This window comes from Athalia rosae, chromosome 7 (assembly GCF_917208135.1).
Source record: "Athalia rosae chromosome 7, iyAthRosa1.1, whole genome shotgun sequence".
NCBI lineage: Eukaryota > Metazoa > Arthropoda > Insecta > Hymenoptera > Athaliidae > Athalia > Athalia rosae.
This window is the reverse complement of record NC_064032.1, coordinates 3361929-3388189: the sequence shown is the minus strand read 5'-3', so window position 1 is coordinate 3388189 and position 26261 is coordinate 3361929. Positions and strand designations below refer to the sequence as shown.

At 40.8% G+C, this 26261-nt stretch overlaps 3 protein-coding genes and 1 long non-coding RNA gene across 14 annotated transcripts; 1 reads left to right on the top strand and 3 right to left on the bottom strand.

Moving 5' to 3' along the window:
- Positions 1–410: 410 nt before the first annotated feature.
- On the bottom strand, positions 411–8346 carry LOC105693539 (purine nucleoside phosphorylase). Of its 2 annotated transcripts, none has more exons than XM_012413547.3 (6): positions 7989–8346; positions 5505–5599; positions 4200–4411; positions 3882–4057; positions 1052–1242; positions 411–926 (listed from the first exon to the last, which is right to left on the bottom strand). In XM_012413547.3, exons 1-6 carry the CDS (start codon positions 8072–8074, stop codon positions 703–705), a joined length of 984 nt encoding a protein of 327 aa, XP_012268970.1. In that variant the 5' UTR covers positions 8075–8346; the 3' UTR covers positions 411–702. The 2 variants fall into 2 exon arrangements, with proteins under 2 accessions (XP_012268970.1, XP_012268978.1); XM_012413555.3 differs by having other exon boundaries at positions 4200–4378; positions 7989–8345.
- A 2950-nt stretch (positions 8347–11296) lies between these two features.
- On the bottom strand, positions 11297–14826 carry LOC125501920. Of its 7 annotated transcripts, none has more exons than XR_007279658.1 (5): positions 14803–14826; positions 12332–12451; positions 11802–12253; positions 11598–11725; positions 11297–11498 (listed from the first exon to the last, which is right to left on the bottom strand). It is a non-coding gene; the product is annotated as an uncharacterized LOC125501920 (long non-coding RNA). The 7 variants fall into 7 exon arrangements; XR_007279657.1 differs by lacking the exon at positions 14803–14826 and adding an exon at positions 13310–13540; XR_007279656.1 differs by having other exon boundaries at positions 11802–12451.
- On the top strand, positions 13705–19323 carry LOC105693805 (sialin). Of its 4 annotated transcripts, none has more exons than XM_012413994.3 (10): positions 13705–13785; positions 16184–16242; positions 16357–16540; positions 17190–17423; positions 17497–17799; positions 17880–18003; positions 18080–18213; positions 18307–18449; positions 18574–18694; positions 18776–19323. In XM_012413994.3, the coding sequence occupies exons 2-10, from the start codon at positions 16193–16195 to the stop codon at positions 18950–18952; spliced, it is 1470 nt and encodes a 489-aa protein (XP_012269417.2). In that variant the 5' UTR covers positions 13705–13785; positions 16184–16192; the 3' UTR covers positions 18953–19323. The 4 variants fall into 4 exon arrangements, with proteins under 4 accessions (XP_012269417.2, XP_020712099.2, XP_048515026.1 ...); XM_020856440.2 differs by lacking the exon at positions 13705–13785 and adding an exon at positions 14956–15127; XM_048659069.1 differs by lacking the exon at positions 13705–13785 and adding an exon at positions 15569–15601.
- LOC105683592 (NPC intracellular cholesterol transporter 1 homolog 1b-like) lies at positions 19314–26192 on the bottom strand. The gene is made up of 24 exons (XM_048659068.1): positions 25957–26192; positions 25608–25831; positions 25192–25409; positions 24927–25057; positions 24123–24261; positions 23838–24030; positions 23679–23771; positions 23389–23606; positions 23205–23303; positions 22920–23122; positions 22645–22845; positions 22352–22553; positions 22152–22268; positions 21907–22087; positions 21685–21812; positions 21352–21606; positions 21041–21204; positions 20858–20973; positions 20639–20787; positions 20323–20519; positions 20002–20233; positions 19801–19914; positions 19558–19720; positions 19314–19468 (listed from the first exon to the last, which is right to left on the bottom strand). Exons 2-24 carry the CDS (start codon positions 25828–25830, stop codon positions 19449–19451), a joined length of 3756 nt encoding a protein of 1251 aa, XP_048515025.1. The 5' UTR covers position 25831; positions 25957–26192; the 3' UTR covers positions 19314–19448.
- Between the last annotated feature and the right edge of the window lie 69 nt (positions 26193–26261).

Below are 26261 nucleotides of genomic sequence, written 5' to 3'. Positions count from 1 at the left end.
GAATCCTGTCTACAAGCTTCGACCAATACCAACGTTCCTCTTTCACTTCCATCACCCAGCCCCTTGATTCATTTTTTATTTTTTTTTTGGTTTTTCCATCTTTTTTTTTTCTTCCCCATCTCTCCCAATCAATTTATCTTTTAAACGATCATTACCCGCACACGTATATACAGTACACGAAGGGAAAAAAGAAAACGCATTATCACTTGATTGGCGAAAGAATTATTTCTCTTCTTTTTTTTTCTTTTCTTTTATTTTTCTATAAAATTATACACGGTGAACGACAGCGGGTAGAAAATTAAAAAAAAAAAAAAAAAAAAAAAAAAACCAATTGACCGTTGAACAAATTTTCTATTAATTTTATCCAAGTCAATTTTTCATATTCCTATAAATAAATATCTAATTTAGAGAAATTTATAGCTACGTGGGGTATCAAAAAAAAAAAAAAAAAAAAACTGGTCAATTTTACAATATAAAAAATTTTTTGTCGCTAAATTTCATTCGGAGTTACTCATGAAATTTCGAAGAAGATAAAGTTGAAGGAATTTTTTTTTCGGTTGTCCAGCGTAATTTCCTTTTTTTTCCACGGGACATCGTCCGCACGTTTTTCCACGACCGGATCGAGTGCGGTTGAAAACGAAACGTTGAGACGACGAGAAAGAAAATGTTATCAACAAAATTGAATCGAATGAGAAAAAATGTTCATTTCGATGCAAGTCCGTGTTCCTTGGCGAGGTTGGTGACTATCCGCGATACGAATTCCTCGAGAAGAGGTTGTCGCGATTTTCCCACGTCTATGACCTCCTCGTGATTAGCGTCGGGCAGGTCGTTGTAATCGATCGGCGATTTATTCGTGATCAAACTGAACGCGAAAACTGTCATGTGACAGTGTCTCGCCATTATCACCTCGTGGACGGTCGACATACCTGCGGGAAAAAATCAACGAGACTCGTTAGAGGGACGATTTTTTTTTCTATTTTTTTTCTATTTTTTTTCTTTGGTCAAGTTTTCGCTTTTCTCGGGTCAGAGAGGGCGCGGTGTAAATACTTGCCCACTGCGTCAACACCGACCATCCTCAGCATCTTAAGCTCGGCAACTGTTTCGAAGTTCGGTCCACCTAGGCACGTGTACACTCCCTCGTGGACGATGTCGGATATACCCATCTGTTCGGCGACCTTTCTACCCATTCCCAATAGCTCCAAGTTGTAGGCCTTCGCCATCGGTGGAAATCGGGGTCCGAACCTTAAAGCCATCCACGATTTAGATGGGTCAAAGATTTACAACCCACTTAGCGACCCACTTTTCCTATAAATTCTGTTTACTTATGGTACAACCGTCGACTAATCCGCGTCACCCTCGCCCCCCTACCCCCCGCCACCCCCGAGGCTGAGAGGGCATTCTCCTCGACCCCCCCCCCCCCCCCCCCCCCCCGCGACAAAATCGAACTGCCGCCGAATTTATCCGATCCGATCGAAAATCCGAATTTTTTTTTCTTTCGTCGTTGATTTCTCGATTTCAAAATGGCGACGTGGAATTCGGTGCGGAGGAGTTTTTTTTTCATTCTCCTCTTTCGTCGAAGAGGGTTTGTTAAATGGAGGTCGGTCGAACGAATGACATTTTTCTCTCTCTTTCTGGGGTGAAAAAAAAAAAAAGAAGAGAAGAGGATAAAAACGGGGTCGTTCGTTTCTTTCGTAAGATAGAATGAGTCGATTAGAGAAAACGGTATAAGTATTGTGCCCATCTGAATGGTAAAGAAAATCCTCGGATATGATTTTTTCAGAGAATATACGGTGTTATATAAATATAATAACGAACAACGCTACCGACGTATATAACAAATATTCTACCTTTTTTCCTACCAGATTACATCGATGAATCCCAAAACAAACGGGAACCCCAATCAGAACCAAGAAAAACTCTAGGGATGATACAAAACAATATATACACAAAAAAAAAAAAACAAACAACAACTAAATAATAAAGTAAAGTAAAAAATCCGAGGAGAAAATAAATGAGAGAAAGATCTCGGTACGTTCTCTAATTTTTTTTATTTCTCCGACTACGTTTCGGGATCGCGAAAAAATTAATAAACGAAATCGGTACCGGTGCCTTTTTTCTACTCTCTACTCTCAACTTTGTCGTGGGAAAGTTCCGACGTTAGAAAATCCTCACGCATTCCTCTGAGGTGAAGAGCAACAGTTTAGTAAATCTGCCAGAGAAACCATGGTTATAAATAATTCGCGTCCGAAGGGGGGGTGAAACCCCTACGCGGGCGCGGAGTGTAGCTAACGGGTGAAAAGAAAATGAGAGAAAGCGCGGGGTACGGAGCAAAGAACCGGGATGGGTCCATTAATATCCGAGGTAGCGATAAAAGAAAGAGGACGAAATTGCTAAGGACGTCGGGTGAGAGAGGGAGATAAGAAAGGGGGACTTTAAAGACGGAAAGGGTGTGTCCGACACTCGTGCGGGGAAAAATAGGAAAGGAAGGGAGAGCGAGAGGGCGAACAAAAAGAAAAAAAAACGAAAAATAAAGAAATTCAGAAGAAAGAGAAAGAGAAAGGCGCCGGCAGAAGTACCGGCACCGCCATGACGACGACGCTTGAATCGGCGCTGGTATTAAGGCTCCAGAAGAGCGACGGAGTTTTCCTGAGTAAATACGCCAATCAGGATCTTTATAGCACCGAGCAAATAGTTCATCAATTCGATTCACGGGATATTCCAATAAAATAAATTAATTCTCATTCCCGTTTTTCCCCTAGGACAAGCCTGCGGCCCTCGGCTCCGCGAAAAACTCTCTCTCTCCACTTCACTGACCCTATTATAATACCCGTTACCTTGTCTTATCCCGAATTACGATATTCGAAGCGTCGCGAAACTCGCGGATCTACCATACATTCGTTACACTCCGGGTGAAATGTGCGGAAGAAAAAAGGAGAGAAAATAATTTTCACATCGAATTAAGGAGCGCGAAGAAAATTTACCTGCAGGTATTTCTGATCCAGACAGATTTTACATCGCCAGAAAATACGCTTACGATAAACCGTCGCGCCACTGATTGACGAAAAAGTTTCGAATCTCAAATCCATCGACGTTAAATTTAACAAGCGTCAATCTCGAACCTTCGTCTACTCGGTTTTTTTTCTCCTTCTTCTTCTTCTTCTATTTTTTTTCGACGTGACAGGAAAACTTCCAGTCTCGTTATATTTTTCTCGGAATAGTGTCGCGTTATGTACGCGCTTTTGAAGCACACCTTCCATTACTCCGTTTTTCAGGAAAATGAGGTGCGAACGTTTTTTTTTATTTCCAACGACTCGGATGTTCGAAATTGATGAAAAAAAAAAAAATTCCTCAAATTCAGATTCGAAAAAACGCCGTAGCGATCCGCTCGATTCGTACCCACCCCTGTACACCGACGCGATGATCGAAAGTTGATTTTTCCGAGTGTACGCTAGTTTGTTATCGGAACACGTTTACAATTTACACACGTTACCGGCGATCGCGCCCGCGCGGGCGTCAAAAAGCAGCCCTTTTCCTCCCCCCCTGCCCCCCGGAACACACCTACGCAACCCCCGGTATCAACTCCCGACTCGTGCAGACGTCGAAACTCCGAGGCGCAACGTTACACGTTTCACGCACCCCGCACGTAGAGAAGACGCGGACTTTCGAAAAGTGGCGAATTTTCCAGCCGCCCTATACCCTCGGGAACCCAGGAGGGAAAGGTCCTCGCACCCCCCCCCGCCCCTCGCACATCTCGGGCGATACGTTACGTTTCGACTTTTGAAAGCGAGTCACTCGATTTCTGTATTTCTTTCCTTTTTTCTCTTCTTTCTTTCTTTCTTCCCCCCCTCTCTCTCCTATTTATTTCTCTCCTTTTTTCTCACCTGTCGTCGTTCGGTCCCTGCAACGGGTTATTCCCGGCAAATCCCATCATGTTCACGTGATCACGAACCATCATGATGTCGCCAATCTTGTAGTCTGGGTTTAAACCACCCGCGGCGTTCGTGGCTATCAGATAATCCACCCCTATCAGCTTCATCACACGTACGGGCATCGAACACTGTTGGTAAAATAATATTTTTCTTGTTTTTCTTGTTTTTCATACCAATTCGGAGAGCAAAACGGCAAATTTTTCCCCGCGATCTGATTTTCTCTTTGAAGGATCTAATTGTAAGTAAAAATTCATTTCGCCGATTATTCACCTTCCAGAGCGGATATCCCTCGTAGTAATGGAACCTCCCCTGCATGCACATGACCGGAACGTCCTTGAGGTATCCGAAGACGAGTTTCCCCACGTGCCCGTGAACGGTTGATACGGGAAAATGTGGTATCGACTCGTAGGCGAAGGACACCGTGTCGGTCAGCGCGTCGGCCAGGGAACCTGGACACAATTCACTGTTCTCAGATTCGCCGGCTGTGAAAAATAAATTCAACGTTCGGACACGAGATTGTTCCAACGATTTCAAGAGACGACCGGATCACGACCACTGCAGACGACCAGTACGTACGTTTCGACGACACGTTATAGCGAAGCACACGATACGGTTAGCGCGACACGATGACGCATACGAACACCAAACACCTCGTGGAACTGTTTACGTTTCGTGACCTCCGCGGAGATCAACTTCGTCGTACGATGATCCATAGGAAGAAGTTCGATTAGCTTAAGTGGTTGGGAGAAATGTGAAAATTCCAATTTTCCGCGCTGTGAAGTTTTTGTCGAAGGAAATTCGAGATTCGGAGAAATTAAATCGGGGGATTTTGTGGGGGTGAGTTTTACGTCTATCCTTGAGGAACGAGAGGAGATCAGCGATCATAAAACGTTTGTGAAAATTCATTGGATGTCTGAAGATAAAGTTTAATTATTTCGAGGTTTCGAAACAGGTCGATTAAGAAAAGGCGCTACGTCTGCGGAGGCGACGTGGCTATAATTAATTAGTCTTAAAGTAATACGGGCGATATCGTTTGGTATATTTAATGTTTATGCGATCCGCGGTGATGAGACACTGAAATTAGTAATTACATAGATTAGGGACACGCGATCCGAACGACGTAGCACTTTGGCGGCGACACTTGGAAAAAGGCAATGAGAGCAATTGACCCTGGAAAATGAATATGGCGAAGCCGTAAGAAAAAAATTATAATTCATCAAAGAACGGGAGACATTCGACCGCAAGCTACGCATATTTCTGCAAACCCGACCATCAACCGATTTCAAATTTTCGATGAAATTTTTCAACGACCCGTTACTCCACAACCCCCCCAAAAAAAAAGAGAGATGGGATGACAAGGTGAGCCCAATTGAATGAAACGACAAAAATTTCCCACACTTATTTCTTGAACATAATTAACAACAATATCGGTGACGAAAACACACGAACACAAACAGATAAAATATCACACCTACGTGTACAACCCATTTACATACCCACGTAACTAGGCGTGCACTGAGAAATTGGATTTGCAACAGAACAAAAAAAAAAAAAATCTCACGGAGATTTTCTTACCCATCCCCGAACCGCAGATCACCGCGATTCGTGGCTTGATTGAAATTCGCTCCAAGAGATAATTCGCCGACTCTTCGAGGGCCTCGAAAGTGTATCTGAAAAATGAAAAGAAAAAAAAAAAACAGGGTAAAAAATCGCACTAATTACCGTAAAATTTCACTTATCTATTTATATACATTTATTATTTCTCGTTGCCCGACCACTTTTTCGGCAAAATTCTTCCTAATAAGCGAAATTAAATTCCGCCGGATGGGTCGTGCGTGAAATTCGAATTACATAAGACGAGGTACGTCAAGGGCCGAAGGACCGGGGGGTCCTACGCCACGAAACTTACGAAATGAAAGGACAACATTTTTTCGATTTCGTCGCCTCCTTTTTCGTCTATCAACGTTTCATTTTTCATTTTCATTTTCATTTTCATTTTTTTTTCACGCATACACGTGCGGAGATGAGTTTTAACGCGGCTAACTTCGACATAATTTTCTGATAAACCATTAACTTTGCTAATTACGTAGATACTAAAACGAGGTGTGCACGCTGTGTTTGATATTATTACATTTTCCTATACACGTATACGTATACGTCGTGTTGCGCGCTACCTTTGCCTACGGTACGAAGTTATACACAATATATAGAGTATCGCAAATTAGGTGGGTAGTTACATCGGGTAGGACGTAGAGAATTTCATATATTTCAGGGGACGCTGACTGGGTTGGCGGTCGGCTTGCGCTACCGCCCGCTCGCTACCTCTCAACATCAACTTACGGGATGCTGAGCGAAATATAGATTCATTTCACATACGTGTGCTATTTCAGGTCCGTCTAGTTACACGGCAAACTACCAACCAGTACTAGAAATTTCCCGGTCGACTGGTAGGTAGGTACCTACCTACCTACCTACCTACCCTCTACGGTTCGTGTTTAAGTACGGCAGAAACTGCAACGCTGAACCTCCGAGCTTTTGTTTATTGACCGAAAGTTACGAACTTGTTGTTACGAACGAAAATCATATTCTAACGTTACGTAATACCATTATTAACGCCGGGTATGTACCGTACACATTTTTTCACCCCCCGTAACGCAAGGAGAGAAAAAAAAAAAAAAAAGGGAACGAAAATAACGTCAAATTGCGTATGTGATATACATGAATGATTTGCATATCAATTTATTTATGAAACGCAGATATCCGTTCACGCGCGACTGATCATTGTACATAATGTAGCGCGATATACTACTTGCGTTACGTACGCACGTTCACTTGCAACAATTTTGCGAATGTCAATATTAATTTTAACGTATCGCGAGTACACGAGAAATGGCAAATATGTACATGTATTCCATATCTGTCTCAAGGAATCGTTGACTGGTGTCGGTTGAGAATCGTCAGAGGTGATGAATTAAATGTCCAATTGCACGATACGAGGAGAGAGAGAAAAGAGAAAAAAAAAAAAATTTCATTACCTAAAAACGAAGAGATAAATTTAAAAAATTTTATATCGCTACCTTCGACTGGGAGTAAACGTAGATAAACACAGCTGCGGATTAAGTTGCATAATTGTTTTTTTTTTTTTTTTTTTTTTTTATTTCTAATTTCTTATCAGACCACCGCAAAGTTCGGCTGTATAAATAAATGACGCATCATCGAAAATCATAAAGATAATTGACTTATTGCTGCCAATCATGTATTGAACAAAAATGATGTAATATCCGATACACGTAAATTGCGATGTGAAAAATTGCGAATTTTTGAATTTTTTAATCGTTATGTATCTGAGGTCATTATTTATAGTCGATTGCGGGGTTTTCTTTCTATTAATTGTAAGTTACGCCGTGTATTCTTCGATGAAAGCACCACTTGCACTTGGATGGAATGAATGTGTAATAATTAATAATCAATCAATTCACAGCGGCGGAAAATATGAGATCGCGTTATATCTCCAGTATAAACAAATTAGTTTTTATCTGCAGCTGGGAATAATATATACGTCCACTATAATACGTACGCAAACTCGCGACATTCGTATTGCATCAGAGTTTATTGAATTATAATGAGAATAATCAAATGTGACAAGGACTTTCTAACAACCGGACCGAGTGGTCATCCTTTATTTTATTAAATTTTAATTAATTTCTTTTTTTCTACATTCTCGTTTTTTATTACTATTCACTCGTTTCGTTCGGTTTCCGGTATACACTCCCGTCCAATTTTATTCTCCAATCAAATTATTGCCCCGAACAAATTGCGCTTTGCACATTTTCGCTTTCATCATGAAGTGGAGAGACAAAATATGAAAAACAAAAATTCGGTTTTTCTGTTTTATTCCATCAAATTATACGTAAGATAAAAGAAAAAAAAAAAAATCTAACAAAATTGCAGCATCTCTTCCGACTATCGTAAATGATTTTTTTATTCCTCGGAGTTTTTGATTTTTTTTTTTCACAATCATGTTACGAATAAATTATTCGTCGTTAAAAAAAAACTCACGTGCTGTTTGAGGCGACGTCCACCACTCGATTTTCCTTTCCTTTTAACGGCGTCGCCGCGTGTCCGTTAGCCGTTTTCGCCGACATTATTATTTATTTATTTATATGTACTTTGTTGAATTATTACTGTTATCGTTATTTTAATGTATAAATAAGTTATTTGTCATCCGAATGCGAATGAATGTGGAAAAGTTGCTGAGCCGCGTGTTCGAAATAACGAAACTGTCGGATAAACAAAATTATCGTTCGAATTGATTGAGATAAAATGAAATTGTAGGAGTCGCGTTTATTTGATCGTTGAATCGAATGGGTTTCGATAGATCTTTCGCTTTGAAACTTAACGAGTCGAATGCCGACGTCCCTCGGATCCCCTGGATTTATACGCGGAGTTGAACCGTGTATGGTTTTTTACTTCGCCTTTTTTTTTTTTTTTATTTTTTTTTTTTTCTTCCACTTTAACGCTTTGTATTTTCTAATAACACACTCGAGCCTCCACCAATGGATGGGGTTTGTTCGCGAACCAATAGGATTTGAGATTAAGCGGGGAACAGAGGCCACGTAATGATAACCCGTTCGTTCAGAAGTAAATGCTCCAATTGCCTCGTACGAACTTCTCTCGTATAAAACAGTCACATGTACGTTACGTACACGAGAGCGTACGTAACGTACGTACGTACGCAGAAATGTACTTGTTCCCTAACGCACCTACATCATTTTATCTTCGACGAGATACAAGTATTTATTAACTCGCGTACTTCATTTGTACAGCGGAGTCAAGAGGCGATCAACTTCACGATTTATATATGTCGAACACAGCTACGCTGTACTACGTCAAATTTTTATTTCTTTTTTCCAGTTTTTTTTTCATTGCACTAAAATATCTTCTTTTTCTTTTTTCTTTCGAATGCGGAGCGAAATTTCTGGTGAAACGTAAATTTCAATTTTTCTCAAAATAATTGAGATAGTTTGTCGATTTTTAATTGAAAATTCGGATCCCACCCGCGATCCCGGACCGCGGAATTTTCCGGAAATTTCGGCAGATCTGACAAATGATAGAAAGAAATCGAGCGTAGTTTCGAAGAACAAGTTCAGTGTGAATCGACGTCGTTGTTACGAAGGAAAGAATCTCGTTTTTTGGAACGTCTGAGAACCGCTTACGAGTAAATTTGCAACCTTACGAACAAGAAAATCGTTGCATACCACTCGGAATTACATTCTCGTCAATGTTACTTTTCGCACCGCAGGCTCGTGCAGATAATCGGCCTCGGGCTGTAATATGGAGATTTCTTTTTCTTTTTTATCTAGCGGGAATAAATTGGACCGAGAGTTATGCGGAAAACCGCTGAAACACTTATACCTGCAGTCAAAGTCCGGTCAGCGTTGCTTTTTTTCGAAATACGAAAACGATGCTTTGATTCCGAGACTTATTTCAAGTCAGGATGTGATTTGTGATTCCACTCTACTTTCGAGTCGCTATTCAATCTCGACACATCGATAACAAATACGTTCTCGATGACGATTTGCACTATTTTTTCATTTACAGATACCTATAACGTAGAGACCATCGAACTCATTGATCAAAAACTATTGGAAATCTTGGAAAAAATAGAAAAAAAAACGTTTCGAAAAAAAATTCATCCGATCAAACATTCAAAAAAGGAAAGATTTAAGGTCATCGCAATGTCGTAATTTTTTTTTCTGTATCTTATCGAGGATATGTGATTTATCCTGTGTTTATTATCAGAATTACAATCGATTTCTGATAAGGGGGAAAAAAATAAATTAAAACCATCGCTCGAATCATGCACCGTGTTACCTTCTATAATTCGGGTACCAGAATTTTTATTCTCATTATAAATAAAAATGAATAGTCGCGTGATGAAAAAAAAATGTGATTGAAATTTTCTAATTATTGCGTAAATGATTTCGACATGTATGTTGCACATCCTGATTAAGGTATCATACGCAAGTTATGTGTTCACAGATGATAAGATTTGTTTTCGTTCGATCTATACGCAGGGTTGAATAAACAAAAAAAATCGTTGCCGTTTGTGACTCTTATTTGATTTGATGTTTGTTCGCTTTTCTCTATTATTCGTCTTCGTTCAACGTAAGTGTGATCGAAACCTTAGTGTTTGAGAGAATAAATCAATGTGTGCACGAAAACTCTGGAATATCGGGTGGACGCTGGTGACAACGGCGTCTAAACTCTGAAACAATGATAACGAATCAGTACGGATAATAATCGTTACGACATACGTCATTGTATTTTATCTTGTAAATATAGTTGTGTGTATATGTCTACGAATGGATAATTACCACAACGCGAACGAACTGTCTAGGGGGGCCCTGGCTCTGTGGGGTGCCCATTAGTTATCAAAAGACCTTTCGACTTCTGCGACAGATAAATACAATAAACTCATCACGTTCGTGTATAAGTGTAAATCTATAAAAGAATTCCAAACGCTCGACACGTTTGTATTCAGTTCGTTTTTGATTGGATTGTTTGGTGGAAAACTAGATTCATACGATTTACGAATTTCAATGTACATAATTGATAGCCCCGCACGTCTACCGACGTGGTTTTATTTTAATTCGTCTGAAAATAATAGAAACACGAATTTCGATCGCCAAATGACCAGAATTTATAACTGAACTGGGAAAGGCTGTGATCCGAATAAAATCCGAAATTGTGAAACTTCAATGCTAGTAGAGTCGGAAACGAGAAAATCGTCAATTATTTTAATTTACTAACTCAATTGCGACAGGGAAATGCCCGCGATAGGTCGTAGATAGAGTTGCGATTTTAAAGAGCTCGTTGAAAAGCGGCTGATTATTTTTTTAAAAACTCTCACGCGTATTTTTATAAACAGCAGTTCGTCGGTTCACGTTATCTGCGTGTGTAAGAAACATGACATAAACATGAATTGATTCTGATCATTTATCGGGTTACGTGAATGACAGGGGATGACGTTTATAGTTATTACCCAATATCACAGTTTCTGATATCAAACAAGCTGTACGTCGATCTAATTGCGACATGCAATTGCTATTCAAAATCAAATTGGAAAACCGTATCTAATTATGTGTATCAATCATATGCTTGAAGCGGAACAACAAATGGAAAGCGTAATAAAATATTGGGGCGATAATTTTTTTCCTCATTTTATTTATAGCGTTCTGTCAGTTTTACAAAAATCATCGATATTCATATTGCCAATACAGAGATGTGTCAAACTGGTTCGAAAAATGAGTACCATAGTCACTTTGCACATACATGATGAGAAATCCATAGCACACACTTTGAAATCGTTTGAATAATATTTAATCAGTATACAAGATTTTCTACAACACCAAAGGAGCTTGATACTAGGACGCAAGCCTCACACTTCTTCGGGGCACAGAAAATTCCGTGTCTCTTGAGAGCAGAGCCACACGATTCCACTCCTCGGTGGGACAACAGAATGATTGGAGTATGCCGGTTGATCGCCAGTCCTCTCTGGTTTGTTTCCTGCAATAATCCATGGACACAGCAAAATGAATAAGTTTGTATTGCTCCGAGAGGCAGAAGCAGTATTGATAGGAAAATTGCATTGTGTGCGAAACTTACTTTGTCATTTAGTGGCCTTCGATACGCTATCAATCTCTTGAACCATGAACATCGGTCCCTTGAACTGCGTCTTGCTCCGAGCTTGTTACACTCCCCGAGGCCCAATCATCTCCAGTACTTCCGGTGGGCTGTTAAATCATTTTTGATTGCAGTACCGCCAGTAATGACAATGAATATTCAGAATGCAAGGTCAGATCAACTCACACAAAGTATGATAAACATGAGTTAGAATCATAACTCATCTTCAGCGGCTTGATTGTTGCCAATCTACAACCCTTTCACAATTGTGAAGGTTATAGATGGTAACTGTCATAGCAGTATTTTGATGGGGATAATGCCCGGTGACTTGAATCATGGACTTTAGAACCGAAACCAGGTTGAACTTTAAGTTGAAGAGTAAGAAAGTAACAAAGATCACCAAGAGGAGAGTAAAAATAAAAACTAACCCTCAGGTATAATATGAAAGTATGAATTTTTAGAGCTATTAGTTATGTCATACCTTGAAATACCAGTTCCATTTAATACAAGGCAATAATATTTTCAGTTTTCAACCGTATTTTAAACGTTTCATTTCAATTCTCCGCAAGTCTCCGTGATTTAAGAATTTAAAGGTCCACACAGTGGTCTGCTGTTTGACAGCTCTATAAGTAAACAACCTACCCCAGTCGTAAAATATCAATCAAATTCCTTTCTAGTCACGTGACAGTTGTACGCATGTTTACTATCAGACTTACGATTGGCTGGAGTATCTGTCGTAGTACAGGAATGCGGGTGCCATTGGCTGAATCGATGTCATTCATTTTTATCAATTCCCACGGCCCTTTAATGACTGAAGAACTGCAAGCTCAGCACCCCTAACAGATGGAGCCACATGATTTTTTACATCGTCAGCTTAATCTCTCCCGAACTGTGCTGCCATCACACATGAGCTTTAGCTCATAAGCTGACTTCGAGAGGAAAATTTAAGGCAGACAGAGTCGCGAAGAAGAGAATTAAGATTTTGAACTGCTTCGTTAAACTATTCTAATTCATTTCCAAATGTTCGAAGGATCCGAATTGCATATTATAAATAACTTGAAATTCTGCAGTCTTAGAATTCTTCATTTCATGATATTCGAAAAGAGATATCTTCTTCGGCATTTAATTGTCCCCTCAATTCCTAATTTTCTATAGCTTTCTAAATGCAGCTCAGTCTAATTTGTATAAATGTCTAGCATGAGGAAATTGCACTTGCAGATTTGCTCTCTCAATTGATCAATTATACTGAAACTGCATGAGCGTATTTCAATCATGCTGAATAATTCATCTCGTTAATCATTAATCAACCTTCCTCCTATACTACCGTACAGACTCCCATATAGTTTCAAATTAAACGATACCTATCAGGTAAAGTTTACCGAATAATTCCTACACATATTCTGAACATGTGTCGTTTGGTAGATAAACAGAAAAAACGAAGAAGATAATTTTATCAAAATTTTCCAATGGAATAGTACCGAAACTACAGCGAGTCAGGCATCTTTTTATTTATTGTACCAATTTGTTTGTTCTCTACGTTATACCACCTCGTTAATTGATTTATATCAGGAGTTGTATTTTCGTAATCAGATTCCGCTAATTCTTAAGATTTAGATACCTACTCGAGCAATTCTTTCTTATCTTTCGCCAATTATTCGACACGATCCCGAAGCTGGTATGGGTAGGTTTTTTACCTCAATGAAAATTCGAAGAAGACCCAAAAAATGATCTGATAACATTCGTCGAGTTAAATGAAGAGGTGCATCTTTTTCTATTTCAATTTCCTTTTATCGTCGCTATCGTCGAGTTTGGCCTTCCAGTTCGCATCGGAATTCCCCATTCGACAAACATACGTGGTTATACACGTGACATAACGAAACAATGAATTGGCCTTCCGTCGGTCTCGTATTCGTCTGATTCCAGCTCAACCGAATTCCGGTGACTTGTAAAATCGTATCAGAAAAAACGAACGTGAACGTATAAACCTTCGCACACGGCTCTCCGCTCTAACAACAATTTATATACACAAAAGATTGGGGGAATTCTGACTCTGGATCATTGAATCTAATAAATCAGGTACTGGCCAACAGTCGAGTTCCATCCGTCCAACGAGTAGTTTCGTGAAAATAGAATTCTCATCCGCTATTCTCATCGAGCCAATTGATTTCCGGTAAGTTCGTACATCACTCGTACGAATCAAATTCTGAGAGAGTGATTATCTCATTTTTAAATCTTCTAGAACGTGCTCTCTTTTACCAAGATTCTGAAACTACCGTTTCCATTCGCACCGAGTGTAGTCTACATATTTACACCTTGTTAGAAACTAACTCAAGAGTGCAGTACATTTAAGTATTTATGTGGTACACGAGCATAAATTACATCTCCTACGTGACACCGTTATAGTCCAACGTCCTGTTATGAAATTTTATTTCATTTTTTGCTGTCAGTAATCCGTAATCATTATTAGTTTTTTTTTTTTTTTTTTTCCAGATAAATTCGTTGGAATTTGAAAAATTTTTTCGTTAAGTTTATGATTCTCGTATTTTTTTTTTTTTTTTTTTCTTGCATAGAACGTGCACCGCGTTGCCTTCTCGAACGTAACACATAAGTGCAACTGCGCTTCGGCATACGGTGGAGCGTAAAACGGTTAATTTTGCGATTGCGACGCAACACAATCGTCAAATGAATCATACGTTGTCATGCACAATGTTCAGTCAAATTGCATTGTTCGCTTTTACGTAATTTTTTATCCCCATTCCCGATCTAGTTTCCAAGTAATTTTCGACTGTGCGAATTTATTATTAATATTTCTGAACGACTGTTCAACATGTTGGACAAAATGAATACGTAGGAACGGTATTTAGTTCTCGTATCTCTCATTCTGATTGAATGTTGTTTCTTATTTTTTTATTTATTTATTTTTTTTTATTCTCAATTGAATCCGTTTCAGGAACCGGTTATCGACCGCAATAATTTCGATCAGTTTCACACGAGTGACGGCAAAAAATTTGTAGATCGGCGGGCCCCGAAACGGAAGGGCGTAAGACGCGAAAAAAATCATGATCACGAAATCGAATGAGAAACTAATGGAAATGAGAAACGATTTGAAATTGGATCTAAAAATTTCAAGGGCGAATTACAATGTGTACGGTTGACCTTTGAGCGTTGATTATTAATTAACACACACCCTGTAGTACCGATGACAATCAATCAGAGCGAATTCCACAATAGTAATGTGGTTAATCGCGCGTTGCTTTATAACATAAAATCCCCCCTCTTTTTCCGTCGCAAAAAGGTGAAAGTATGAATTTCTCAATCCTGAACGTCGACGATTGGTTGGTGAACCGCGTCGCTGCCACCTGTCTGTTGTCCTCGTGCGCAAGTTGCTCGCATGTCGATATTCTCTCTCCGTACAGTCGGAGAGTCGAAAGATAGAACTGTTAGTTACTCATCTGTTGCTGCTCGTATAAAACGGTTTGATAAAAAAAAACCATAATTTTTTTTTTTCGCTCGTGAGTTTCAACGTTATAATACAAATAATAATACGTAACTATTCGAACTTCGGCTTATCAGTTATCGTACACATATACTTTCCTTCTTTTTCATTTTTTTGCTCTTTCCTCGGCGCATATGTTTGACAATTTTAACACTGCATACAATAAACCTGCAATTTTCTCACGGAGAATGTCACACACGGATGTAGTAGTGGTATACGAGCGATTCCCCTGCTTCTTTTACTTCCCCCTCCATATTCGCACCTTCTCATTTATTTTCTTTATTTAATATCCTTCGTTCTTTCTTCCCTCTCTCTCTCTCCCTCTCTCTCTTTCGTATCAATTTTCTCGGCGACCATGTGCAACAGGTAACTCGCAAGTGTAGCTCGGCTTAATCCGAAGCTCGCTCTCGGCGAGCAGCTGGATCAATATTATTATTCGAAATGGTGTCAAATTAATTTGGATTGTAAAATTATGTTCTCCATATTCAAGGTGTCGGTGAAATATTTTGTCTAGTTTTTCGTTTTTTTTTTTCATATAATTCTTACCGAAAATATTACAACGGTATCGCGAGATGGTGGAATTTTTTTCTCGTTATCAATTTTCCTTGTTTTTTCTCCCGTCGATTCTGTGCGGTGAAATATTTGCTAATTTCAACGGTTCTGCGACGAGTACAATGAAAAAAAATGAAAAAAAAAAAAAAACGGTACACACTACCGAGCGAACAATCTTAATTGTAGTAACAATTTACAACTCAGTTCACGTTTTATTCAGATAATATAATGACAGCTGTTTGTTTTTTCGCGTTGTTTATTTTTGCGGTTTCAAGATTGCGTGAACATCGTTAAGTGTAGTGCGGTATTATTCACGAGATGGTTTTTTTTTTTCCTCTCTTCCCGTTTACTAATCATCGCATGTCGATCTAATTAACCGAACACTGGATTAAGATCAATGTAATCATCGTGTTGTAACTATTAATTGTAATCATGGGATGAGATCGTTACGGATGGTTCGTCTTCTTTTTTTAATTGGTTATTCGTATAGTTTTTCATTCCGACTCTTTTCATTCGACAGAAAGTCATTATGACTAGGAAACGAAGTCAAGCGGAGACGAGGGACACAGAGTATGGAACGTGAGTAATTTTCGTGCGTTTTTTTCTTTTATTTTCTTGAATTATTGAAAATTAGAATACACGAAACGTTCGAATACGACGTGATGAAATTTTATTCATTTTTGTATCGAGCAGCGTAAAATATGAGGAATCCGATCCGTCCGGTTGGAAATTTTGGAAAAAACGACGTTACATCGTAGGAATATTGGCGTTTTTTGGATTTTTCACCAGCTATATTCTTCGAGTAAATTTGAGCGTCGCTATCGTCGCCATGACAACGAATTATACGAAGACAGATTCCGAGGGAAACCTTTACTACGTAAGTATCACGTTTGCGAAACATTCGAAATCCTCCTTCTTTTTTTGTTCTTAGCTTCACTCGAAATTTTTTCAGTCTGCCAACTGGTTTTTGTATCACAGCAACGTATGTTCTGTTTTTTTTTTTTTTCAATTTATTTTCACGCTATCGATTGAGGCTTTTTTCGAATACCGTTCCACCTGTTGATTTGGCTGAATTTTGAATTCGTTTTCAAGGACGATGTACCACATCCATTATACCATATAGTTCTATCGCTGCGCTCATAAGGTTGGAAAAATTTCTAACAGAGTCAAATCTGCTTATCTAGCTATCTATATAACATATTTTATTATGGTATACATCGCTTATCATCTGGCAGTATAAAAGAAATAATTATATCGCTCTTGTGAGTTAATTTCAACGATACGTTACGAAATATAATTATGTGCAATAAAAATAGCGGCAAGTAGCGACGAACAAAACATCCTAATCAACCTGGTTTTTTTCAAACTTTTATTTTTTCATTTTCTCTTGCCGCAGAACTACATAATTTTTTTCCGTTTGCGTTTGAAAAAAAAGAATTTCCTATCCGCACATTTATTTTCCCTCCATTCGAGTAGACGAGAAATCGAAGTTTATTGATTTTGATTTTTTCGTCCCAAAAATTCAGGAGCGAGAATTCGACTGGGATTCGAAATTGCAAGGTTGGATTCTGAGCTCATTTTTTTACGGCTACATAACGACGCAATTATTCGGCGGATGGTTGGCAGCTAAAATAGGAGGTAAAAGAGTCTTTGGATTGGGTATAGCGACCACCGCTCTTTTCACCCTCATCACTCCACCCCTGGTGCGAATAAATGTCTACATCTTGATAGCGCTTCGAGTAATCGAAGGAATTTTCGAGGTGAGTGAATCTAAGACTTTCGAAACAAAGAACGAGAAAATCTAAAGCTCGTCCGATGACCCTCGGTTTCAAGGGCGTCACGTATCCTTGCGTGCATGCGATTTGGGCAAACTGGGCGCCGCCTCTGGAGCGTTCGAAATTGGCCACGTTGGCGTTTTCGGGGAGCTTTTTCGGGACCGTCGTTGCCATGCCGATTTGCGGAATAATGGCCGATCGGCTGGGTTGGGCGTCGATCTTCTACACATTCGGAGCGATCGGTCTATTGTGGTACGCGATTTGGTCGTACGTCGTTACCGATAAGCCCGAAGACGATCCTCACATTTCAGAGGCCGAACTCAGGTACATAAAAAGCTCTCTAGAGGAAACGAACGACGAGGTCAGTACACGTGGTCCTTCATGATCTGAATGAATTCAACGATCGAACCTGGTTTAATTTTTCAATTTTCTTCCTTACAGGAAATCGTTCATCCCTGGAAAGAAATCGTTACCTCGATGCCCGTATGGGCAATCGTTGCCGCCCATTTTAGCGAAAATTGGGGATTCTACACGATGCTCACTCAGCTACCGACCTTCTTGTCGGGTGAGTTGTTTTTTTCAGATCAAAGTGCGAAGAATTTTCTTACTCACGATTTTTTCTTTTTCTTTTCCGCTTTCAGACACCCAGAATTTTAAATTAGAAAAGGCCGGATTCATGTCCGCTCTTCCCTACCTGGCGATGGCAATCATGATTTCCGGTGGCGGTTATTTTGCCGATTATTTAAGGGAGAGAAAAATATTGACCACCACGCAGGTGAGAGAAATAGTCGATCGAAATAACGACGTGAACGAATTTCGATTTTTTTATACGCCGGTCAAGTCGTTTTTCCTTCCAAATTTCATATAGGTACGAAAGGTGTTCAACTGCGGGGGATTCATCAGTCAGACGATTTTCATGATGTGCGCAGCGTTCATCATGACCCCATTCGCCGTGATCGCTTGCATAACAGTCGCGATTGGACTCGGAGGTTTCTCTTGGGTCGGCTTCAGGTAATCGAGAATCCATTTTTTTTTCCCCAACCTCGATTCGCAGTCGCGTCGAAAACGAACGCCTCAATTTTTTTTTTTTTTTGCTCATCGTTAACTGATTTTTTTTCCGCCATTTTTCGCACAGCGTCAATCACTTGGACATAGCGCCGAGACACGCGAGTATCCTCATGGGCTTTGGAAACACGATCGCCACCGTGCCGGGAATCGTTAGTCCGATACTGACCGGATACATTGTACAAAATAAGGTGATCAGAATCAAGCTCAGACTGACGATAAGAAAAATCTTTGAACGTGTCCACAGTTGATTCAACGTTCGAAATTTTCAGACCGCCGCCGAGTGGAGAGTCGTCTTCATAATAGCCGCATCGATTTATCTGGGGGGTGCGATTATCTACGGGGTGTTCGCTTCGGGTGAATTGCAGCCTTGGGCTGTTAATCCGAAAACGAAGAAAGGAAACTCGTACGATAACGCTGGGTTGGAAGTCGATACCTTCACGAAGTGACGGGGGACGTCGGAAAATCGAAACGAATTATGCGAAATTCGAACAAATTATCATATCGTTACCAGTGTTGGACGTGAAGTACCGTTCTAATTTTTTTATTCTCTTTTTTTTATAATTTTCACTCGTCTGAAACGAACCAATGTTCCTCCCGTTGTTCCTCGGACTCGCACGAGTCGCGATAATCGTTGAAGACTTTCAGCACGTCCGTTGAGGGGTTAAAGATGTGTAACGAAAAAGTGAGATTATTCGTCGCTCAAATTTTTTGTGTTTGTTTGTTTTTTTTTTTTCTTTTTTTTTTACCACTAAAATATTCGCCGCCCGGTCGAATTTCGAAGGGAATGTTTTGAAATAAAGTATTTAATTTTGTTATACACCTTTCTTTTTCCGTTTATTTTCTCTTTCCTTTTTATTTACAATTCGTTTTTTTTAAATAAGGTAAACTAATCGAATATAAATTTCTATGTTTCGAGCTCCCTCGATTACAGGGACACTCCGCTCAGCTCACGCTTTCTGGACCTGAAAGTAGGAAAAAAAGGCAATTTTGTTTTTGAAAAAATCCGGAGACTCCTGCGATCGATACCACGGTATGGAAAAATATGATTTACCAATGAAACTGAGGAGGACGGGTAAAAATATGAGACCGTGAGCGGCGCCGATCAGTACGATGCCCAGATACATTCGGAAGAAGAATATCTGGAATATCTGAGATTTCGCAAAAGCTAGCACCACCACACCAACGAATTTGGTGAGAGTAATGCCTGAGAATACCTGACAAAAAAAAAACAAAAAATCATCATTGACAAAATTTCGTATTTTTAGTTTTCGAATTTAAAAATTTTCAAGCTCACCGAGCTTCCCATCTCGGTGAGAGTAAGGGACGCCCTTTCGACCCTCGTTTCGGCCTTGGATTTCAGGTAATACTGTACCATGTGGCTACAAAATTCGACAGATATTCCCACCGTCTGAAACAAAAAAACGAAAAAATTGATCAGTTCCTTCCATTTTTTTTTTTTTTTAACTTTCTTTCGTTTCACGAAAACGATTCTCACCACGACCAGGTTCACCAGAGACACGGCGTTCAGCGACACGTTCCACCAGTACATAAGTCCTCCCATGTTGATCACAATCATTACGACATTCACGCCGACTATGCAGGCGGAAAAAATCGACAGGCCGGTAAGGAAAAAGGTCACGGCGAACACCACGGCTATCGACAAACCCAAGGACTTTCCGGTCTCCGACCATATTTCCAAGTACTGTTCGTAGAACACGTAGGAGATGCTGGAAATCGATGAATTTTGCTGTCGGTCGTCCGAGAAAGAGATAGCGAAATCAGCCGATTCGTAGAGAGAAAAGAAATGTTACCGAACCTGTAGGGAAAGACTTCGATTTCCTTGTCGGAAACGTTGGCAGCGTTTATCATGTCAGCGATATTTTTGGCGATCGTTCTCGCAGCTCTCAGGGACTCGAACCAATCGGAAGATTTCTTCAAAGGAGTGTGATAGGTCGTGAAGTAACTGTCGCCGACGTCCATCTTACCGAATTCGTCGTAGTAGTAGTTGACAGCCTGTTGATGCAAAAAAAAAAAAAAAAGAAAGAAAATTGCGAATTTTAGAGATCGGATTCTTTTTGCGTTCAATCGACGAATCTTTCGTCTCGATGGGAAAAAAAAAAAAATATTCTCACATCCGAGTAACTGGCCAAACCTCCTTTGGCACAGGAATCGTCCGCGCTGTCGGTTAAAAAGTAATTCAAATAAGTCCTCATAGATTCGGCGTCGGGTCTGTTTCCCGGTTCGTTCGTCGTAACGTTGCAAAAATCGCATAGATCAGAACCTGAAAATATTTTACCAGTTTTAATCAGTCTTAGATTAATTAGAATATTAAAATTTAAAATAAGACTCACCTAGAGTATGAGGACAGAACGAATCGTTGCTGTAGAAGTACTTGCAGCATCCTCGGATGGTTGTCCAGTCGAAGTAATCGTCCAACCAAGAGTTTGCCGAGCTCTGGATATACGATCTGCAAGAAATCAACGATCAGACGACCGCCGATGAATTTTCGATCTGCGATAATTTTCGTCACTCACGTCGAGGGTTGCTTTGCCGCCGAATAGAGCTGAGTGCTCAACGAGTTGTTGTTGCAGCCGGGACCACCGCATATAAGATTCTGAACCTCCTCCCGTGTGTAATTCAAGCCTTCTTTTACCACGAAGTACACGGGGGGACCCGTGGAAAGTAAGTCATCCATGTACTGAGCGGGGAAAAAATGGAACATCAAAATTGAATGAAAAATGGAACGTCAAAATTGAACGAAAAGTGACTTCCTCGTCAGACCGGAACCCTTCTCTTTCGTCTATTTTTATTTGTTTATTTATGTATTTTTTTCTTCTCTCCATACCTGGAAGTATTTCGTGACGTAAGAATCCTCGGGCATGGCGAGTTTCTGCTCGAGTCCGATTTCAACGTTGGGCGCAACGACGACGCTGACGACTAGGAGCGCCGTGAAAAGCGCGATCACCGAATACCTGACCCAATTGAGCATCAGGAACGGTGAGTAGAACTTCTCGATCACCGTGTAGATCAATCCTTTGCCCAGTTCGTCTTCCTTGTCGGAATTCAGCGACAAGCAGCAGCAGACGTCAAGTCGGTGGCTCTGGAAATGTCGGGAGGATTTTTTGAATTTTTTTCGGTTCCCGACGACGCGTTTGCGGTAAAGTCAACGACGAATTACCTTGACCCTTCCAGCGTCCAAAGCCAGGAGACTCACGAACGCCGAAATCTGGAGCAAAAAGTTCAACGCTATCGCAGCCGACGCTTGCATGGCGAACGTTCTGACGGCCGGCATGGTCGACAGCATACCTTTGGAAAAATGTGAAAATAGAAATATCTCGAGTCGATTGGAGTTTTGAAGAAAAAATTGAAAAACACGTCAGTCTCGCTGGTCGCGACCTACCGATCACGAAACACAGGCATTCAGACGCGCTCGTCAACAGCATCGAGGGCCCGACGGACCCCACGACACGACCTATGTGATCTACGATCGATTCGTGAGTGCGACGTGGATTTCTTTGATGCGTTTGAACCATTATGAAAATGTTGTCGACTCCCACGGCTAGTACCAAAAACGGTATTACCTGAAACGAATATAGTGTCGGTGAGGACAATTGGAGGATAATAAGATTCGAAAACGAGACTCACCTCGATGGTCAGCAAGGTCGTCGGTAGTCCGATGTAGCCGAATATCCCTATAGAGTTAACGACGGACGCCAGAACGATTATTATTCCGCCTATGCTCAGCATGATTTTGCTGTGAACCTGAAAAAGAAGGAGATGAATTTTTTCGTCTCCCCAAGAAGCGGATGTCCGGGGAATAAAAAATTGCCCGGCTCACGGCTCACCAAGCACTTCGCGCTAAGCGTGAATTTTCCCAACGAGAGAGCTATGTAGATGAACATGACGCAGTAGCTGATGACCACCGTGGGGACTTCCGCCGCCGACACACGGGCTAGTTCGTCCTCGATGGATCTCTCGGTGAAATAAGCTATCTCCATGTAATCGGGGCGTTCGTTCTCGTCCCAGTTTTTCAGAAACTCCATGAATCTGCGAACGCGAAATTCGAACAATTATTGAAGCTCGGCGTTGCAGCGTTTTTGGAAGCCCGAACTTTCGGAGGGGGAGAAGAAAAACTCACTTCGCCTCCCAGGCCAAAGCTGGGCCCAACTCCTTTTCGTTCTGGTGATTATTGACCATGAAGGTGAGCGCCAAACCCGTAGCTTTTATGTAGTCGTCCGAATCGTAACGCTCCTGACCGTCAACCAGAAATCCACCGAGCGCGACAGCCGGCAAAATGGGACCGTTGTACGGCGCCAAACATTCGGGGTTGTAGGCGTTTCTGAAAAATTTTTCAAAAAATTCGCCAATGAAAAAACACCGAATCGCACGATTTTTTTTTTTTTCTTAACTTACTGGAAACATTGGGCAAACTTGTCGAGGTAGTTGGTTTCGAAACCTCCGGATGTTCCGGTAGCGTTGAATTTCTCCACATCGTAATGAAAGTAACCCCAGATATTCTGGATCGTGCAAAGCGAAAGGGTCGCCGGACCGGTAAATTCGTTTTGAACGGGAGCGTAGCAAATCTTCTCCAATCCTTCGCCGGTGTCCTGACCGATCTGTGGTTTCGAAAAATCGTCATCGACCGAGCATTTTTTTCTGTTTTTTTTTTTTTCTGGGTTTTCGAAAACCTCTACCAACCTGTGTGATTTTTTCGTGAAGTTCCAAAACCGACATCAAAAATTCACGGTTGAAAACTGGACCGAACTCGAGGACCCCGCCGGAAGTGTTGTGAATTACCTGAGAAAAAAAGAATGGAATAAAAATCGTTAGGGCCGGATGTGCGGTGATAACCGGATTCGCGGATAGAATTTTTCAGCCTTACGTTATCCAGTCCAACCGCTTTTACGAATATCTGTTCCGTTCTGTAGAACGGCTGGAATCTCTCCACCAAATAGTCCATTTCGATTCTGCTTCGGCTGTCGGGCGATGCCCAAATATCGATAGGATTGGTCGTTACCTCCAATTTGGTTACGCCGTAGCTCAGAAAAATTATTATGTAGGACCAGAGGCAGAGACAGAGGACGGGCTGCCTGGCGAACGCTGGGAAAATTTGAAAATCTCGAAATATTGTCGGGCGCGATTTTTTTCCGAATCCGTATTAAAAATACCCACCGATTCCTACCGTCCTGAAGATCGCTTCGAAACTTTTATCCATGCCGTTGCCGAAGCTCAGCCAGCAGGAACGACCCGAACTCGTTCGTTGTACTGTAAATTGAGAGGGGAATTTTTTGAGGGTAATTTGTTGGGCGACGCGGATTATTTTTAACTCACGTTTCGCCGATCTTCTTCGCCGGCAGAAAAATATCGACGCGGAGGTACCAGCGCTGACGAGGACGACGACGATTCCAACCAGAATACTCCATCGGTTGATGGAAAAATCTTCGGAAGTTGCACCGTCCACGTGTAATTCCGTTATGGTACAACTGGCTTCGCAGTCCACGCAACTGCACGCCAAGGAATTGTTCTAAAATCGAAAAAAAGAAATTTGACCAATCGAACAAAGTGGCAAAATTCGTGGACATCTTTGAGTCGGACGCTGATACGTTGTTCACTCACGTCGTATGCTTGATCGCAAGATTTGAATCCAGGACTCAGCGAACTGTTCGTCGAAATGGATTCCTCAGCTTCGAAAACGTACTGAACGTCGTACGGCACGAACGGGTTACCTTCGGAGGTCCCCATGTACTCGAACCACCTGAAAAATCGAAAAGAAGTTTTCGTACAATAAATTTCCTAATCAATCACATTTGGCTAAAAAAATCCAAATCTACATTTCAGACTAATCTCAAACAATAATTCATCGTTTGATGGTCGGAATGAACCGGTCTTTGTAAAAAGGGGGGTGGAGGAGGGGCGAGCTGATTAGCCAGGTGTTTCCGTTGGAACACGTGCGTTATTCGTAATCTGATGCGTTACGAGGCATTGTTTTAATCTGTGGACAGTCTGCTCGAACGTCTGAGGCGCCTCGAGTTCGGAAAAATACGATACTTGAGAAAATTCTTGGCCTCGGTGATCCGACTTTGATCTCTGATCGCATGGGATCCCGTGTTTCGTCCTTTTCTCTCTTTTTTTTTTTCATCGTCAGGCTCTGGTCGAAAACTGTTAGAATTCTAGCGATAACAGAGTCAGACATTCTTAGTAATAATGACACGTGAGTCATATTTTCGGCAGGTGTTTCTTTCGATCAATAGAGATATCTTGAGCCGTATAATTGATTACATCCAATAATTGATTTTCAAAGGTGTCTGACCGGACGCGTGATGTGCGTAAGATTTTCATTGAATAGAAAAGAAAAAAAAAAACGATGTTTGAAAAAATCGAGAGTAAGAAGGAAAGGAGGAACAAGAATTTTTCACTCACAATTTGTAGGTGCATCTGCTGGCCCCGTTCGCTCCGCAGGCGAGATCCATAGCCAAATTTCCAGTCGCGGGATGCAGAATGTGTCTGCAAGATTCGAACGTACCGTTCGCGTATTCTTTATCCAAATAGACCTGGAATACGATTTTTTCGTTTTCAAGTTTTTACTTTGATCAGAAGTGAAAAAAATCGTAATTAAAATTCCCTCAATCGAGCGAGCTTTGAGACTTTTTTGTTCCCCTGATTAAGCGATCATTATTTTAAACACCTGTACTCCGGTGATGTAAGTAATGTTGACCACTTCGACGGTTTCCGTTTTCGTGATCGCCATGAATCTCGACTGATCGGGAGCGCAGCTGTAATCGCAGATTGACCTGAAAATGTTTTTAGTGCAAGTTTTACACCTCCCAAGAATCCCCTCGGCCATCGTCATGCTCGCGTCCATGTCCACGATCTGATTAGCCGTGCAGCAAACGGCAGGATCATCTGAATGCAGATATCACTCACTATACATGCGGAATTGAAAAAGAAAAATTCTTCCATCTGGTCCACAAAAAACATAAAAAAAAAAGGGTAACTAAATCAAGCAAACCAGTGGAAACGTCCCTTTGGAAATGAAAATCTGATTAAACTGGGCGACGAGAATACACCCAATGACATTGGATAATGGGAAAAATTACTGACCATTTTCGTGCTTAAAAAACTGTGGACATCTGTTGTAAAGTATGTCTCTGGCTGCGGTTTCGTTTACAGTTTGCGGTCCGTTCGTAGCTGGACAATTGTAGACGGTCTCTCCCTCGGTCCAACATTGGTCGTACCACACGCATGTGTAAGGGTCGTTATCCTTGGCGAGTGTAAAAGAAGCTAATAAAGTTATCAGAGAAAATAACGACGTGGAAATTTTCATTCTGAAAAAAAAAACCAAAAATCAATCAATCAAATCAAATCGAAACAACTTCGGTATATGCACGTGATATTCCAATTTTTTGTAAGAAAAAGGAAATAGAAAAAGTTTTCGAAATTTTGGTCCCACCTGCAGATATTATCGAGGAGCTTCCTTCGTCCTCGATTTTTTTTTAGCGAAAAAAGAAGGGAATCTAATCAACGCGAATGAGGGATGAGCCAGCGAGCACTTTCGATCAGTTATTTAATATTCATATCTTAATTGTTTTGTCGAGTAATTAATTGGGTTCGGTCTGGGTAAAATCAGGAGCGAAAAGTGTCGGAGCAGGAGGTTGATAGCCCGAGTCTGGGTCTAGACTGAAAATACGAGGATCTTTCAGTAGTGGATATTATTCGGGTCGTCGTAGATTTTTGATTAGAAAATAAAAATAAAAA